This window comes from Cavia porcellus, unplaced genomic scaffold (genome assembly GCF_034190915.1).
Source record: "Cavia porcellus strain 051 isolate PalLab524CR breed Dunkin Hartley unplaced genomic scaffold, mCavPor4.1 scaffold_12, whole genome shotgun sequence".
Classification (NCBI taxonomy): Eukaryota; Metazoa; Chordata; class Mammalia; order Rodentia; family Caviidae; genus Cavia; species Cavia porcellus.
Window position 1 is genome coordinate 57,327,915 of NW_026947495.1, and position 17,959 is coordinate 57,345,873.

The 17,959-nt window shown below is 39.8% G+C and overlaps 1 protein-coding gene across 2 annotated transcripts in view; it reads left to right on the forward strand.

Moving 5' to 3' along the window:
- Nucleotides 1-16,594, forward strand: part of Dhrs9 (dehydrogenase/reductase 9) — a 28,201-nt gene extending 11,607 nt beyond the window's left edge. For both annotated transcript variants that reach the window (XM_013142656.3, XM_003478652.4), the window contains 4 exons: nucleotides 5,719-6,096; nucleotides 7,264-7,522; nucleotides 11,564-11,727; nucleotides 15,559-16,594. In XM_013142656.3, the coding sequence (XP_012998110.1) occupies nucleotides 5,784-6,096; nucleotides 7,264-7,522; nucleotides 11,564-11,727; nucleotides 15,559-15,782 (960 nt within the window). In that variant the 5' untranslated portion in view covers nucleotides 5,719-5,783 and the 3' untranslated portion in view covers nucleotides 15,783-16,594. The remainder of the gene's footprint in view (nucleotides 1-5,718; nucleotides 6,097-7,263; nucleotides 7,523-11,563; nucleotides 11,728-15,558) is intronic.
- Nucleotides 16,595-17,959: the final 1,365 nt, after the last annotated feature.

The window sequence follows — 17,959 nt, forward strand, 5'->3', positions numbered from 1 at the left end:
TATCTGGGCTACTAACCCCTGCTCTTCTGCCTTGAACTGTGAGATCTGTCCTCTTAATAAACAGTTTGTAATGAGATAAATTGGAAGGCATTAGAGATGAGCAAACAACTCAAGCAACCGAGGTCAGTGTCCAAGTCTGAGTGGTCCTGCTCAGTGAGCAATGTGGAGGAGCTGGCAGAGTGTGGTGAGGCAGCCCCGATAGTTGCTGTTACTTATTTACTCCTCAGTGGTCAATGAACCAATTGTCCATCAATCAGCTTCTGTGTAGAGGTCGTGTTCTCTATAGCTCCAACCAGGCAGTGCTGCTCGGAGATAACTATCTTAGCTAAAATACTCGGTACTGCTCAAAAACACATATATTTTGGTTTACAGCTGACTTAGTCTAATGAGCTAGAGAAATGTGAAATTTAGAGGCTGAAGAAGATCTAGTGTTTTAGACAGGTTTTATCGATTAGCAATGGCTCTCAGCCCAGAGAGGCACCTAATGAGAACAGCATAGTTTAAGGGGAGCATGTCCTTAACCACTTGTCACCAGCGGAAAATGGGTCTGTTTAGGCTTGAGGAGGTTGGTGGGGAGGTAGAGACAATGAGGAGGGGAAAGGGAATGTAAGTGCTTTGGTTTGAGTTGTTTTTCTCCAGTGCTTGGGGAGATGAGCTCACTAAAAAGTGAAAGATGGGCAGCTTAGTACCTCGTGTCACTGTATTCCACAGACTCGGCATTCATGTATATTTTGTTCACCCAAAGAAATCCAGAGAAGTCTTTTCCCAGGAAAAACCTTTCCTTTTTCTTTACCAAATTTCTAGCCTCATTTTAAGATATAGTTATCCATGGTTAGTATCTGTGAAGATTAATCCCAAGATCTCTCCCCATCTCCTCATCCATGGGTACCAAAATTTACTGATGCTCTAGTCCTTGGCTTGAAATGGTGTAGAATTGCATGTAGCTTACACACACCTCCTAAAGATTTGAATCATATACAGATTATTATACCTATTATAAAACCTAGACTGTGTTGTAAAAGGAGTAATGATAAGGATAAAGCTTACCCATGTTCAGTACAGAGGCAATTAAAAAATATTTTCAATCTATAATTGGTTAAATCTAAACATATAGAACATACTGATATGGAGGACTGATTCTGATTTCAAACTTATGGAAAAGCTGAAAGAATAGTATAACCTATGTTTCTCAAATGTTATCATCATACCACACTTGCAGTTTCATTTTCTCCTTACCTATGTGTATGGTTTGAGATATATATATTATTTTCTAAACCATTTGAAAGTAAGTTGATGACATAACTGGAAATGAATATTAATTAACACAATATTATTTTCAAACGGATAGAATTTACTCATGTTGTAATAGTTGACCTAAAAATGTGCTTTCTGGAAAAAAAATGTTATCTAATCCAGTATCACTGATTGCATTTCACTGCCTCATCTCTCTAACCACCCTTAAACTGAAAGTCTTTGGGCTGTTAACCTTCATAACTGGCATTTCTGAAAAGTCATATGTTTTGTAGACTTGGAAGATGTTTGGCTTTGAGTCATATTTGGCAGTGCTGCTGGGTCCTTCCTGGCATTGTAATAGGAGGCAAACGATGTTAGTTTGCTCATAATTGTAACAGCAATTTTTGTCACTTGGTTAAAGCGGCATCTCTCAGCTTTCTTCACTGTGAAAACACTAGTCTCTTTAATTAGTAACTATCTTTGGAAGACATTCTTTAAGTTTTTATCCAAATGTCACCCACTAGTTTTAGCATGTATTGATCATTCTTATCTGCAACAGTTGTTACTAGGTCAGCTACTAAATGTTGACCTTCAGATTGCATCATTGCTAATTCTAAAGAAAAAGTTTTTTCACCCCTGTGTTGTTTATTGATGTTAATCAGCATGAACCTGTGTACTCCTTCAGTGAGTTAAGGTCTGTTCCCACTGTGTGTTCTCATGCTCCATTGTCTCATTTTTGGCCAGCCAGAACCCCTTTCCTTTGCTGCCATGTACTTTCCATAGGTCCCCAACATTCTCTGAGTATCTTTTACTTTATAACATGAGATGTTCCATGCTCATTTTTTTTATTTTCCCAAACCCAACCCATAGTTTTTTCAAAAACTATGAACATGATATTTATAAATAAGGATCTAACTTCTAGGTAAATTCATTGCTATTGAATAGGTAGATCTAGAAAGTTACTTATCTATTTCCATAACTACCTGTACATGTTACAAACCATTAAGTTCATACTAATTCTTCCAGTTCAGTCCAATTCCATGAGGTTCCTCCCAGCCACCCCCTGATAGTATGAAGCATGATGTCTATCATCAGGATGTGTTCACTTACTTTCTCAGTCAAACTTATCTTCTCTAGTTATGGTGACACCAAAGACTCTATGTAATTTTGTTTTTATCAAGTTACATGTATGCTTTCTGGAGGATGTCATAAGAAATTTGGATCTTCATAACTGCTGTTCTACAGCCACCTTATACATGAATAATTTTTAACACATGAAGTAAAATTAGAAAGGAATCCTACTCTGCTTAAATCCTACTCTACTAAAACATTTTTTTCTTTTCATACATTAAATAACAGTATATGGTGACAAGAATGAAAACCACTGTAATTTCTGAAGTAGTGATATACATAAACTGTGCTTTAAGACAATTCTAACAGCAACGTGGCATAAAAATATTTGTAACAAAATCACAACTACTGCAAATACTACTGTACTTTATTGCTACCTTTGTAATGGAAAGATGCATTAAATTTTGGTTACAGTTTAAAGAAAATAAAGATGGCGTCTTTCTCTTATCTAAAGAGGAAAGACCTCTGAATTCTACCCACAGTCCCCCTCAGGGTTCTATGAAATCTCTCTGTCTGAGGAGCTTTTGTAGATACCCAAGTCGTCTGTCCACCTGAATTCAAGCCTCTTGGGCTCCTAATCCACTTTCATACACCAGAACACAGCCCACCTTGCTGTGGTTTCTCTGGCCTCCCACTCCTCACCTGTTCTCTCCCTCTCTGAGGACTTGTGCCAGCTGTTGTACTAGGAACATGAGGCCCTGAAGGGAGATAACCCTGAAGCAACAACTATTTCAGACATCAGAGGTTGATTTTGGCCAGTGGACTTTGGTCCCAGCCTCTGAACACCAGGGGCAAGGTACCGCTCAGCTTGGCGCTGTTCAACATTAGCCCAGCTCACAGGAATCTCAGCTCCTCACGGCACGGGCCCAGCACGTCAGAGACCTCCACAAATCACTTTGTATCTTGAGCCTGTTTTATCTTTAATGAAAAGGGGCAAATAATGCCTTCTCTAACTCAAAAGGCTCCCAAAAGGATCAAAGTAGGCCTTTTTATGAAGATGCAGTGTGGAGGCCGCTAAAGATGTCAGCCATGATTTTATTGTTACTCCCCTGGTTTTTATCCCTGACAAAGCTGACAACAAAAAAGTTTCCACCCTCTGCTCTGGCAAACTTGAAAGCCCATCAATTTTTGTCTTCGTCCAATAATTCCCCGGAGAGCTTGGATTGCAATGAAGGCTACAAAATCCATTCACACAATATATTTAACCTTTCAATAGTCAATATTTAACAAATCAGACTTGAGTAAAACACTATATTAGTTGAATTTGCATATATGAACTTTCATTAAAATGTTTAAAAGTATAATTTCACCAGAGTTCATTATGATGTCTTCTGCATAATTATACATTTTTATACATATATATGTGAGAAAGAAAAACCCTGCTACATGGACATTGATACACAACAAATCATGATTTTAGCATAGGAAAGATCTGGGGAAACTATGCCAAATTATTTTGGCCAAAACAGTCTAAAATCCTGTTTTAGAAATAGTCACAACTATGTCACGAGAATCAGCTAGTTTTTCCAAACTCAACTCTTTTTTTTTTTTGATACCAGGGATGGACTCACCACCTAACACTTGGCAGTTACTTACGCCGCTGAGCTAAATCCCTGGCCCTAGATATTTTAATATTTTCTCTGGCTTAATATTCATCAATGGATAGTTCTCTTTCTTTCTTCCTTCCTTCCTTCCTTCTTTTCTTCTTTTCTATAGCTATGGATATTTTAAGGAAAGAGGGGTGAAATCAGAGCCTAAAACCTTCCGAAGTAAAGAACTCACAATGAGTTATGTTAATCTGATTTATTAGTTTCCTTATACAGGGATAAAAATAAAGTAAGTGTGTTTAAAATTCTATCTAGTATAAAATTCTATCTAGTATATGACTCTATTCCTTATTACAGGAAGATTTACTTATATAGAAAACAAACTGGAAGAAAATTCACCAAAATATTCAGAGTCAAATGTGATCAACACTACTACTGTTTGTTCTGTATTTTTTTTTTCTTTTTTCATCTTGAGCATGAGTTGCCTTTACAAGCAGAGGGGGGAAAATGAACTATTTTTAAAGGATTGAAACATTTACAAAATTGCTTGGTCTTACAGCTCATTTTTTAACATGTCTGTGAGCAGTCATGATTCCAGAAGCTTCCATAAGATATGAACTTCAACTCAAGCCTATTAATAGTGCTCTCAAGCACTCTTGATCTTGTCTTTGGTCCTTCTTCCCTCTACCAGATAAAAAAGACAACACAGGTGATGCTGTGTGAGAAGAAAAATCTCCTTCCCTTGGGCTGCCATATTCCTGTGAGTTGGGAGGCTGGGCTCTCTTAATTCTCAGGCCTGAGGTGACCAGGAAGAGCCAGCACTCAGGACCTTCTTAACTTCTTCCTTCTGTGTGGCTCACTCTTCCAGCGCCCAGTTCCCATGCTAAGAGCAACACATACTGAGCAGAAACACAGATGCAGGCTTTCCGAAGAAAGGGGAAAGGAAGCCCACGTCTGGTTCAAATGTAGACCTTAAGATACCCTTATCTGTGACAAAATTGCTGTCCAGGTTGTAATGGTTACACTTAAGGTCAAAACCTCAGTTTTTTAGTAGGCATTTGCTTCACATCAGTCTTTGTATATGTGATTTTTCCCCCTCACAGGAGGCTGGTGGAGAAAATTTCTGTGGAGAAAATAGAATTGGAGGATTTGGATACTGACTTGGGGTGTTGTGTGTTGGTCAGTTTGCCTCTTTCACTCTTCGTATCCACCTTCCCGCTTCCTACTGAGCTTATTTATGGCCTCCACTTAGTACTTCTGCAGTGAGTTCTATTGTCCTCAGAGCTAGGGTGAGGGTGGATATTAACCGGGTTAAAATCAGAAAATGGACACCAAGCGACAACACAGAATGCTCTGATTTTCCTGACAGTCTGGAAAAAACTGGGAGTCTGACAGAACCAGTAAGACTGACTGGCATTTTCTAACAGATTTTGCTCTTCAATTTCACAAAATGGCAAGAGGTAAGATTTTACTGTGAGTCTTTCAGGTGGATGAGTTCACACGTGAGATTGATGCCACCACCACACACAACTGCAGTGGCCCACATCCATCCAGTGATCTGGGTCAGCTTTTCCATGGCTCCTCCTTCTCTCTCCCACTTAGTTTCTCTAATTAAATTTCTACGTGGTAGTCTTGCATTACGTAAGAATGATTTTTCCATTTAGATGGCTATCTCCAAACAAATACGAATCACTATAGCACTTTTTAAAACTTTCTATTTATCTACTTGAATGCATTAAAATAGCTCAAATTTATCAAGCATAGGTTATATACTTCTGTGGCACTAATTTGTATTTTTTTCTTTTAGGCACACAGGACATCATCTTCTTGTACTGTACAAGAAAGGAGTACCCTCTCAGCTACAGGAAAACAATGTTTTTGTGGGTGTTAGCCTTCCTGATCCTCTGCGCCTTTCTGTGGAATTGTAAAGGACGACTGAAGATTGCAGATATCAACGATAAGTACATTTTCATCACTGGATGTGACACAGGCTTTGGAAATTTGGCAGCCAGGACTTTTGATAAGAAAGGATTTCATGTCATTGCTGCCTGTCTGACTGAATCGGGATCAGCAGCTTTGAAGGCAGAAACCTCACAGAGACTTCACACGGTGCTTCTGGATGTAACTGACCCCAAGAACGTGAAGAGTACTGCTCAGTGGGTGAAGAACCACGTTGGGGAAAAAGGTGAGAGATATAGGGGGAGGGACGATGAGGGGCATAGGGAAGTAACTAGAGCAAAATAAAATGTGTTCAGATTTTAAACGGCCTTTCAAGAAAATAGCTCCTAAATGCCAACTGTGTGCTTCTCTACTCTTGGGAGTGCATCTTAGTACCCCCAAGCCACAATGCCCTGTGTACGTGGGAGACTTTGCCCAAATTGTGCTCAGTCCCAGCGAGTGAATTTAGAGCCGAGATGAAGGCACTGACTTGCCCTGGTCTTCTGGGAGGTGTTACACCAGCTACATACATGGCAAAGGGAGTTGGGATAAAATCTACAGGAAAATATTGGAAACAATCCCCAAGTGGCTATCCGCATACCTCAGATCCACTTTCCACTATAAAGTGGCTCCAGAACTCACACAATTTAACAGAAATGTAGGAAAGGGCCAGAAAATGTGAGCATGAGTGTCTCAGTCACAGCAGACAAGTGAGCCAACAGACAGTGAGTCTGCAGAGGATTCTGCAAAGATGGCTGCCTTCTGAACCAAAAGGCTTTCACTGGCTTTGACTGAGGCTTGAAATACATTCATAGACAAAGATACTGGAATCCCCCAAAGAAAAAATCCAAATGCATATGTTTTTTCTCAGTTATATCTTTGTCATATATCTGAGATTCAGGAGGACAAATGCAATAATTTAGTAAGGCTCCAGACAACTTTTAATGCTTGAATTCCAAACACTTTAACAGTATTAAATGTTTCCCCACAGGGGGAAAAAAGCCAAGTGAATGATTGCATTTTTTACCAAAAAATAAACATATGTAGATTGATGTCACTCTTTTGTCACACAGAACATTTTATAAGTATTCTGTGGCTTTGACATCTAGCAAGATAAGAATAACAGACTAATTTATATCTGAGAAGAAAAAAAAAAAAAGCAGAAAATGTCACTCAGAAAGCATCAGCATGTGACATTGAGACCCGGAACTAGAAGAATGCTGAGACTGAACTCAAGTAACAAAATGTCAACTGTTTGAATTCCTCTCTTTCTGCTATCAGTTAGGGATTTGCAAATTATTTCAAAACAGAAATCTGAGTACAAAGAAGAAATGACACCACTGTGGAAAGCAGAGGGTGGGCCCATGCCAGTCCCCCCTTCTACCACAACTCCTCTCCTTCCTCTCTGTTCTAGGTCTCTGGGGCCTGATCAATAACGCGGGCGTACCAGGTGTGCTGGCTCCCACAGACTGGCTGACAGTGCAGGACTACAGAGAACCTATTGAAGTGAACCTGTTTGGACTCATCGATGTGACATTAAATATGCTTCCCTTGATCAAAAAAGCTCGAGGGAGGGTTATCAATGTCTCCAGCGTCGGAGGTCGGCTTGCATTTTGTGGAGGGGGCTACACTCCATCCAAATATGCAGTGGAAGGATTCAATGATAGCTTAAGGTAAAGCAAATTAATTAGCTTAGCAGTAACATTTATTGAATGCTTCATATGTACCATTTAGTCTAGTTAGTGCTTTAAATTATTACTACTTTATAAATGATGCCAGTGAAACTAAGAGAGATTAAGAAACTTACCTAAGGTCATCTAAGGTAGAACTGATATTTGAGCCCAAGTCTATTTCTTTTTTTACTTTTGCATTAATGTATGATGCTAATAGTGGTGGTAAATTTTTATTCAACAGCTCAGTTTGCAAATAAGAATTACAGAGTCTAAATCAGGGTATGTCTCTCCATTGTTGTTACTGTCAGCTACAGACACAAAATTCCATCTTACTTAAATCTTCAGTAGAAAAGTATCATTTATCGATGAGCTGCTCAATGCACTCTGTCCAGTCTTTGTGGCTGCATTCAGTGGGAGGCAGGGAGGAGTGTACTATTACTCGGAATCACACTTATCACTATAAGTTTAAAGCTCTAAATTGTAAGTAATTCTTTCCATCAAGGTTTTTGAAGGGAATGGTGGCACATTAAAATTTGGTAAAGGGAGTAAAGTTTACTTAAAGGACTACTTACAAACGTGTGGGAGGTTCATGTATAGGGAAATCTCCAAGCACAGTGTAGTATCTAGGGGCTGATAACAGAAGGGGCGTTTTCATTCTTGGGATTGAAGAGATAAGGAGGCAGGGAAGTTTCCAAACCTGCAGAAATGCAGCTATTCTCTTCCACTGAGGGATGAAATAACCAGTGTTGGCATCACAGAAGAAGGAACTAGCCTCTCTCTTCCCATCTTCCCTGATCTCCCACTACCATTTCTAAACTCTTGCACCCCCTGGAGCCAGAGTATAGATAATAGGTCAGCCTCTAGGGTGTGGTGCTGGCAGAAGGGTGGAGAAAGGGAGTGGAAAAGCAAATAAAAGCTATTGGGTCAAGTGGTGCTATAGTAGGCAATGTAGCCATTTACTTATCCAATTAGTATTTGTTGAAGCCATATATTGCGGTTTATGATCTATACCATGGTTCTTAGAATTGCTTACTAATAAGGAGTGGGATTATTTCTCTGAGATTGGTAAAGATAGACTTGCTTTTGCCATGTGAGCAGGTTGCTAAGTTAACTCTCCTAGGAAATAAACAATAATGATAGGAAAATGCTTCTGAAGTATCAGTGTAAATTGGAGAATTTTGTCAAAAAACAGATTTGTCAGTAGTGGGTCTGAGATGAGGCCCAAACATCTGCTTGTCTAGCAAGCTCCTAAAGAGATCACGTTAGGCGTGTCAGACAACCAGTGGTGCATGATTCACAATGAGTAACAAGGTCATGACAAATTTCCATGCATTTCCTTGGTTGACCTCTGTCTCCATTCTTGTCTTAGTTATTTTTCTTGTTGCTGAGACAAAATACTCAACATCCAAAGTTAGAGGAATATTGCTAAAACCCTCATAGAGAGTTCAGGTCTCCTACCCAGCAGTATGGAACGCAGGGAACATTCTACAGTTGAGGAGCTCTGGGATGATCAGTGTTCTCGGTGGAATGAAAAGCCATGAGTTCAAACGTTCATGGATTTTATTGGTATCAATAATAGAGATGGGTAGGGGTCATGGCAGAGTGCTAAGGAGAAGAAACTTTGCAGACACTGGCTGTAAGGAGAAACAGAGCAATTTTGTACCAGGCACCAAGGCCTCCAAATAGCAATACAACAGATAGCTTGGTGTATGCTAAGCTGACACCTGTGCTGCCAGGACGGTATAATTCTATCTGAGTCCCATGGCCTCAGCTGAGATGATATCTCATATCTTAACCCTAGAGTCTCACAGGCTCTTGCTCAAGCCCTCATTCCAGCCATCAGCAAAGGGGGCAATTGTCACTTGTGTGCTATAATGAGACACGCTGGCTGGTGTCTTAGCCGAAGCTGATAACATTATTGTAGCCAATTAAGGGAACATATGTTCTATATAGCCAGCTCTGCATATCTCAGTGAATAAAGGTTGAAGTAAAGGTCAGTGAAAGACAGAGGCAAGTGGCTTCATTTCTCAGAAGAACACAGCTTGGTGGTCTCTCACAGAAGAAAGTTTTATTTAGCTCACAGTTTACATAGAATTCAGTCCAATACCCATTGGCTCCAAGGCAGGGCGGTGCATGACAGAGGGGCAAACATTCATGGCAAGCAGATGACAGCAAAAGCGACAAAGAAAGAAAGAGACAAACCTCTTCTTGCTCCTTCTATTGTATCCAGTCTACCAGGATTAGGGCAGTGCCAATCCACTCAGTGAACTGATCCAACAATCACCCACCCTCACTCCCAGCACCCTTAACCCTAGCATTGAACCATGAATCAGTCACATACTCTAGAATCATTCACTTTCAAAAAAAAAAGGCTCGTCTAAAACTGCATCTAGATACAAACCATAACAAGTCTCTAAGCAGCAGTTATAATACAGTTTTAGTAGACTTAGAGCTGTACTCACTTTTAAAAATGAAAGATTTGTGGAATTCACAATTCAATTATACCATGCCTGAAAGTAATCAACAAAGTATGTTTATTTCTTTAGGAATCATGGAACTAGTATTGGAAGTGGTATTGTGCCTGCAGGCCCAGGCAATGGCACTGCTACAATAGGGTTTAGGGAAGCAGTCCAACCAAGAGGGAATCAGAATTCTTTAAAGCTGTATTTTCCCAGCAAGCATCTTGGGTTTCATACTCTTTGTACTTTTGGTCACACCTTGCTGCTCTCTGACTGCAGAACTCATCATGTTTGGCCCAGAAAAAAAAAATGGTTCAGTGTGAGGCACCTGGATCAGTTTCACTATGTCACAGGAACTTTTCAGGACCACACATTTGTCATTGATGTCTTATACTTTTGTACATTTTTAAGTGCTCATCGTGGGTCACAAAAAAGTAAGAGTAATATCACGAAGCCTGAAAGGTTTATATTAGTCTAGTAAAGTGTGAGATTTCTAAGGAAATTATTTCTAATTACTGTATATTATTTCTTGTGGGAAAACTCATTTGGTAGCCTTAAGTTTTGGCACTCACCATGAGTTCTGGGACAAACTGATGACACATACCAGGTATGTCTGTACCAGATAAACTTAGTGAGGTGGCTTTTGCCTAGATTGTATGATACTTTCATAAGTGGGAAACAAGTCTTTCCAAAACCTTGCTTGGAACTGTTATTTCCAAGATGCAGCAAACTAGACATTAGTTATTTTACTAGAAAGCAAAATCTAAAATAAATCATCCTTTAAGTTCACCAACAAAGCTTTTTTAAAAGTCAGATTTCTGTAAAATGGGTAATTACTTCCTTATATATTCCTGGTGAAAAAAGAGATTAAATTTAGGAAGTTATTATTGATACACTGTGGGGTTTACCATACTTTGGAGGGAGTATCTTGGTTTTTTGTATCTTGCTTTAAAGAAATGGGTGCTATGGCTCCTCTAAAACCTTAGTGCCCAGTAAATGAGTAGACTTTCTGGTTTTCTGTTCCGTCACACTGTGTCCTTGAGCTTATCCTCCTTCGTGCTGCCATTGCTCCACATTCCCAAAATGGAGCAAACGTCTATCCAGCCAGTCCTCGCTCCATTTCACCTCAGGCAGTTCAAACATTGAAGAGAGGGTGTACCCCAAATGCTCATCAATTTAAAGAGCAGAGTGTGGCTTAAGTGATGAACACTGGGCTGGGGGGGTGGTGTCCACCCAGATCCTGTTCCTGTTCTGTCATGGCCACCCTTCATTTCTTCATCTCAAATGACAGGGTAGAAGATGAAGATTCTTTCCAATGCGCCCAATTCTGTGGTTCCATGAAAAGGTTAATGAGAAAACAGATGTTCAAATAGCAAATATTCTTCAAATAAACTGGATTAAACCCCAAAATATAAAATAAGGGATAGGAATATAGTTCAGTGGTAGAGTGCTTGCCTGAAATACACTGTATTTAATCCCAAGTACTACAAAAAAGAAAGAAAACAAAAAAAAATCAAAAGACCAGAAAATGTAATTTTTTTAAAGTAATAAATAAAAACCACCTTTACTGTTCTTTTCACAGACGGGACATGAAAGCTTTTGGTGTGCACGTGTCATGCATTGAACCAGGATTATTCAAAACACAACTGTCAGATCCAGTAAAGACAACTGAAAAAAAACTTGCCATTTGGAAGGATCTGTCTCCAGACATCAAACAACAATATGGAGAAAGTTACATAGAAAAAAGTGAGTTTCCAGTTTCCCCTTGGGATTTGTTGTCCTTGACAGCATGAAAGAGACTGAAACAAATAAAAAAACAAGGTTCCTAAAGTAGCACATAAGTAAGGATCTTGTGGGTGGATGAAAGATCCCTGTTAATTCCATGCCATCTCTTACTTTTCTGTTTATAAATTTTTACTGAGCGTTTACCACATGCCAACTTCTCTGCTGAGCACTTGAGAATTATATCATTTACTTCTCAAAAAAAGTATTTTGGAGAGTGAACAAAAGGAGAATGCCCTAGCCAAGGTTAAACAGCTTTTCCTGCTCATCCCAGGGTGTGTGTTCCAGTAGGGTAGCTGTGGGGCTCAAGGTTTTCATCACTGCACTTAGCTCTTTGTGTTAAGTACCAGTTTCTCCTCAGCACCATTCAAGAATTTGTGGAGGTCACCAAAGACAGCAAAGACTCAGGCTCTGACATGATCTGGTTGACAACAAAAAATAACCAAGTTGTATTGGGAAACAGTGCACCTATATAGCCACAAGAAAACTGATCCTTCTTAGAGATACTCCAACAACCCAGAAGTGGGACTAGATGGTGTGGTTTTGTTTTTGTACCAGGAATTGAACTCAGAACCTTGTGCTTGCCGGGCAGGCACTGTGCCACTGAGCTATATTCCTGGTCTGGTGGTATGGCTTCTAATCACCCAAAGAATTCACACCAGGAAAAGAGCCTTGCTGATTAAGAGATCTTCATGGGACAGGTCAGGTTTGAATAAGGTAAAAAACAGAAAGAATTATTTAAGTGGAAGATTTCTAGAGCAGAAATGTATCTAGAGGAAAAGGAAAGAAAAGGTAATGGAAATCAAAAGATTGAGTAAAAATATAAAGATTACATAATGATGATTAATACTGTGAACATATATTAGGTTCTGGTTACCATGCTAAGTGCCTCATATGAATTCTTAATTTAAAAGCCCCCAAAATACTGTACAAAGCACTGTTACTATCCCTTTCATTCATAGAAATGAAGGCACAGAGAAGTAACCTGCCTGAAATTACAAAGCTAGCAAGTGGAAGGGCTAGAGTCAAACCCACTCAGCCTGCCTCTGCCACTTATTCCTGGACACTGCATTATAATGTGAACAAGGCCTTTGGTCCCACTCCATGTGTGTGGGTTCCCTCCCACTCCAACTTCCTGGCCCTGCTAATGTTTGCTTGATGCTCATCAAACACTGACTGAGCTAATGCTTGAGGCTGAACAAGGTCCCACCACGCTATGTGTCACTCTGTGCCTCCAAACTGCAATGGTGCCCCTTCATTGCTGCTCTTGGTAAGACAGTAAGTGATTGCCAGGTACAAGGTCAGGAGTTCCAGGAGTCAAGTCAGATGCATCTGGGAGGTTTTCTAAGTGACTGACACCCTCAAAGACCACCATGGCGTGCACACACACACACACACACACACACACAGAAGTCAAATTAAAACACCTGATTTGACCAACCTTCCTGCTGAGGTCTCCTAGATTTAGAACTACATCCATTCATGTTCTATTTCTCATACTGTTCTAATTCTTCACACTGAGTGTGAAGATTTTAATTGGGCTCAGCAAAAGACTAAACTTAATCCTTGAGACTTAATACTTCAGAAACAAACCCCCTCTTTTAAAGGAGCTTTCTGTGTTTGATGCTGACATAGATACTTTTAAAATGCCCACGCATGCACCACCAAATTCCATTTAAATTTTTTAAAATTTTCATCATAACTGTACATATTTTGTGATATCTTAATACATGTACATGAGGTGTAATGATCAGATCAGGGTACTGGACATATCAATTACATCAAACATTTGTCATTTGTTAGTGTTGCGAACATCCAAAATTTCCTCTTCTAAGAAATACCATAGTGTGTTGAGCCCGATTTTATACTGGTTGGTCCTAGTAAGTTTTTCCAGGTCAGGGTCTGGAGATCAGTCTGACTTGCAGTCTCAACGTAGGCCAAATTTAAAATCACCTTCCTTTATTTTCCTGGTGATGGTAGCATGGTTTAAAATAGTCGCTAATGCTTACTAAATTCTTTGACCGATTTGTTAGCAGAATTTAATGTTGAAAGGAAGAGCTCAGATCCTAGATTTTCCCTTGGAAGGAGACAACTCAGATATATTTTGGGAGCATGTGAGAATTCTATGGTAGTTATATTCTGAAAATTTTGAGAACTCCCATACTGTTTCCATACCGGCTGTTTTAATTTACATCCTACCAACAGTGGACAAGGGTTCCCTTTCTTCACATCCTTGCCAACGTTTGTTATCTTTGGTGCTTTTATAATACCCATTCTGACAAGTATGAGATAACACTCCATTGTGGTTTGCATTTCCTTGATAATTAGTCATGTTGAGCGTTTTTTCATATACCTGTTGACAGTTTGTCTTTCCTTTGAGAAATAACTATTTAGATCTTTTCCTCGTGTTAAATCATATTATCTTCCTGCTCTTAAATTGTGTTCCTTTTGTATTTTGTATATTTGCCCCTTGACAGATGTATGATTTGCAGATAATTTTCCAGTTCTCTAAGTTGTCTCTTCATATTTCAACTGTTTCCTTTTTGGAGCAGAGGCACAGATGTTCCTTTTAGTCTGTTGCAATCTGATCTATTTTGACATTTCCTTTGTGTTTTGGGTTGTATCCAAAAAAGCATTGCTCATATCGATGTCAAGAGCTTTTTACCCTCTTTTCTTCTACTTATATTACAGTTTTAGGTCTTATGTTTGTTTTATGAGTTGATGTTTGGATATGACATGAGATAAGTGTCCAGTTTTGTTCCTCTTGCAATGACAAGCAAAAACACCAAATGCATCCGGGATTTGGAAGCATATTTATTTATATTGACAGGCACTAATGGGGACCCTTTCCAGAGAATCAGGCTGTGATCTCTGGTGGTCTAGGGCTTATATGGGATGAGCAAGCAGGAAGTACAAAGGTAGAACAGCTTGTCAACTGGTGATTGGTTTATACAATGTGCATCACAATGATCAACCATTTCTAAGAGACAGGAGCAACTGGAACAGAATCTGGAACTATTACCTGCACAACTAAGAAACTGAACTATGCTGGCTGGGGGGGACCATGTTCTGCTACACTGAGTGTGGATGTCATTTTCCCAACATCATTTATTTAGGCGACAAGGACTCTAAAGCTTACCAATCACTTGTACAACATTTGCCTTCTTGAAACAATCTCAGTAGCTCATTACTCCAATACTTTCTTTGCCTGAGAATTGGGCTACTTTTAATGTCCTGACTCAGTACATTTGGAGATTCACAGAATCACAAAGGCATGTGTATGTGAGTGCACTCCCACATCTACACTCATATGTACACACATGCTCTTACACATTTCCTACACATATAATCCTCCCTTGAAATGAATTAGAAATCAAAACTGTGGTTTCCTAGGACATAAAACAACTTTCCTCCATTGCTTTAAAGCAACCATTCAAAGTTTGGTCCTAGAGCCAGCAGCAGTACTATCATCTAGAAACTTGCAAGAAGTGTAAACACCCAGGCTCCACCTCAAGCCTACTGATTTGGAAACTAAATTTGAACCCAGAAATCAGGATTTTTAACAAGCTCTCTAGGAGATTTTGCTGCCCATCCAACTCTGAGAACCTAAGGACAGCACTGCTGCATCCTTTCCTGGGGAAGGGCTAGAAACATCACAGTGGGCCTCAATTCTGATGACAAATTCAAAATAAACTCTCTCTCTCTCTCTCTCATAATCCTCCTCTTTGTACCTACTCTCTGTTCTGCTTTTCCTCTTCTTCCAAAGAATCAGTGTGCTCTTTTCTCTTTTTGCAGGTCTAGACAAACTGAAAAGCACCGCACACTGTTTGAACGTGGACCTCTCCGTGGTGGTAGAGTGCATGGACCACGCCCTAACAAGCCTCTTCCCGAAGACTCGTTATGCTGCTGGCAAAGATGCCAAAACTTTTTGGATACCTCTGTCTCACATGCCAGCAGTTTTGCAAGACTTTTTATTGTTGAAACAGAAAGTAGAGCTGGCTAATCCCAAGGCCGTGTGATTTCAGATCATCACTATAAAACTGGCTGATTTCAAGGCCACACCTCATTTTTAATCTCATTTTTTACATGGTCCAACCTGGAGGCATGCTCCAAGGTCATGGTTCTTTTTATAGAAAAAGGAGCTTCCCCATGCCAGTGTTCTTCCAAGGCCCCTCCTCAGGCCTTTTTTCACAATAAGGACGGAGGGCACCTCACATAGTCCACTCCTGCCCATTGTGAGACAGTGTGTGCTTGGCGGCATGGAAGAGAAATCGGAAGACACCCTCGCCCAGAAGGATGACACCCTTGACTGCGCCATGCTCATCAAGTAACCTGGAATGTTCCATGTTGTCGCTTAGCAAAATAGTGAGCAGTAAGTAGAATGTTTTCACAAGTGGATTAGACTATTCTGTTACCTTGCTAAGAATAAAACTCTGAAGGACTAGAACTCAGCTGTAATTTGCTTTGCTAGGAAAAGGAAGAGAGATAAAGCATCATGTGACACCAGGGTAAACCAAAAGGTGGCCAAATTCAATATTGTTTTGAATTTTTTTGAAATGTACATATTCCCTTTTTAACAACCCACCTGTTTGACAGCTATTTGACAACTGTTGAATTTATGGCTGAGACAAACTATTTGAACTTACAACCCACTGCTTGGGCTTATGACCCATTTTTACTTGTGGACAGTTCTGTACAACTTGTTTAGAGAGCCTCCATGTCTCTTTTTGCACAGCACACAGTGCAATACGCCATATAGTACTATAGTTTTGGGTTCTGTTATGTATTATAGTATTGCATTAAGTGATGCAAATAAAATCAGAGGTATCAAGCTGGAGTTTCCTTTGGCCATTCCTTTACTATGAATATTATAAGATACATGCTAGGTACAATTTCTCATTTAGGGATCAATACATTTAACGACCTAGTCGTAGGAACAGAACTTAGTCGTTAAACGAGGCATGTCATATGATTTTAAAAAGTTAGAGTGCACTTGTTATCGTGTGTACTTGTACAAGTGAGCAAACATATCCTTAGCTTACTATGAAGAAACTATTTAATACCTGCTGCTGAAAACCACAGCCAGTTGAAGGTATCAGTAATTCTACTCATCTCATTCACCTTCGTGGAAATAATCTGCCTATGAGAGACTTTACTCCTTTTAAGTTTACAAAACATTGATAACTGAAAGATACAATTGCCCAAGATGTTAATTTACCTAGACATATATTTAATAATTTTGAAAAAAGTTGAGTTCATCTTTTTGTGTCAAAATTAAAAGAAAAATATGGCAAGAATAGGATAGGAGAATTCTCAGGCGAAATTAGCCAACTGCTGTGATATACCTGTGCGGTCATCCCCACTTGGGTGCCCAGAAATAGTTCCTCTATGGCTGTCTGATTTCCACTGGTTACAGTTATCTGCCCCTCAGCCCGCTCATGGAGCTGAAACTCACCATAATTGTTTTCTACATTACTTCCTTCTCACATTGAATCCCCAATTCCTGACTTCCTTTCACTGCTTAGAATTTATGACATGCTACTCTTTGAATTTATAGACCTCCTAGGGCTACCAAGAATTTTAGAATATGAAGGAATCATGCCAGCCATGGTGGTGCACGCCTGTAATCCTAACACTCAGGAGGCCGAGACAGGAGGGTTGCCATGAGTTTGCCATGAGCCAGCCTGGGTTACATAGTGAGTTCATGGCCAGCCTGAACTACCCAGTGGAACCTATCTCAAAAAGCAAAAAAAATAAAATTAAAAAAAATGAAAGAATCTGTTTGCTGAACTTCCTATCACTTTATTCATATTGTTAGACCTGCCCACATCTGTTATTTGTGATACTTTACCTAGACCTGAGTTCTTTGCTTATTCTTTTGAGCAGCTCTAATTTGGTAACTCCTTGTTTCATCCAACCAAAAATGTCTCTCCTCAGAACATGGTATCGCTATGTCTTAGTTACTTTTCACTCGTCGCTGAGACAAAATACCTGAAGCCCAAAGTTGGGAAAGGAAAGGTTTATTTCTTACAGTTTTTGGAGGTTTCAGTCCACACTCAGTTGTCTCCAAGACAGGCAGGCATGGCTGGGCTGCAGTTCATGGCGGCCACCAGCAGCAAACTCTAACCAGCAAAGAGAAAGATACACCTTCTTCCTGCCATTACATTACATCCTGGCTCCACCCCTATGTGGGTGG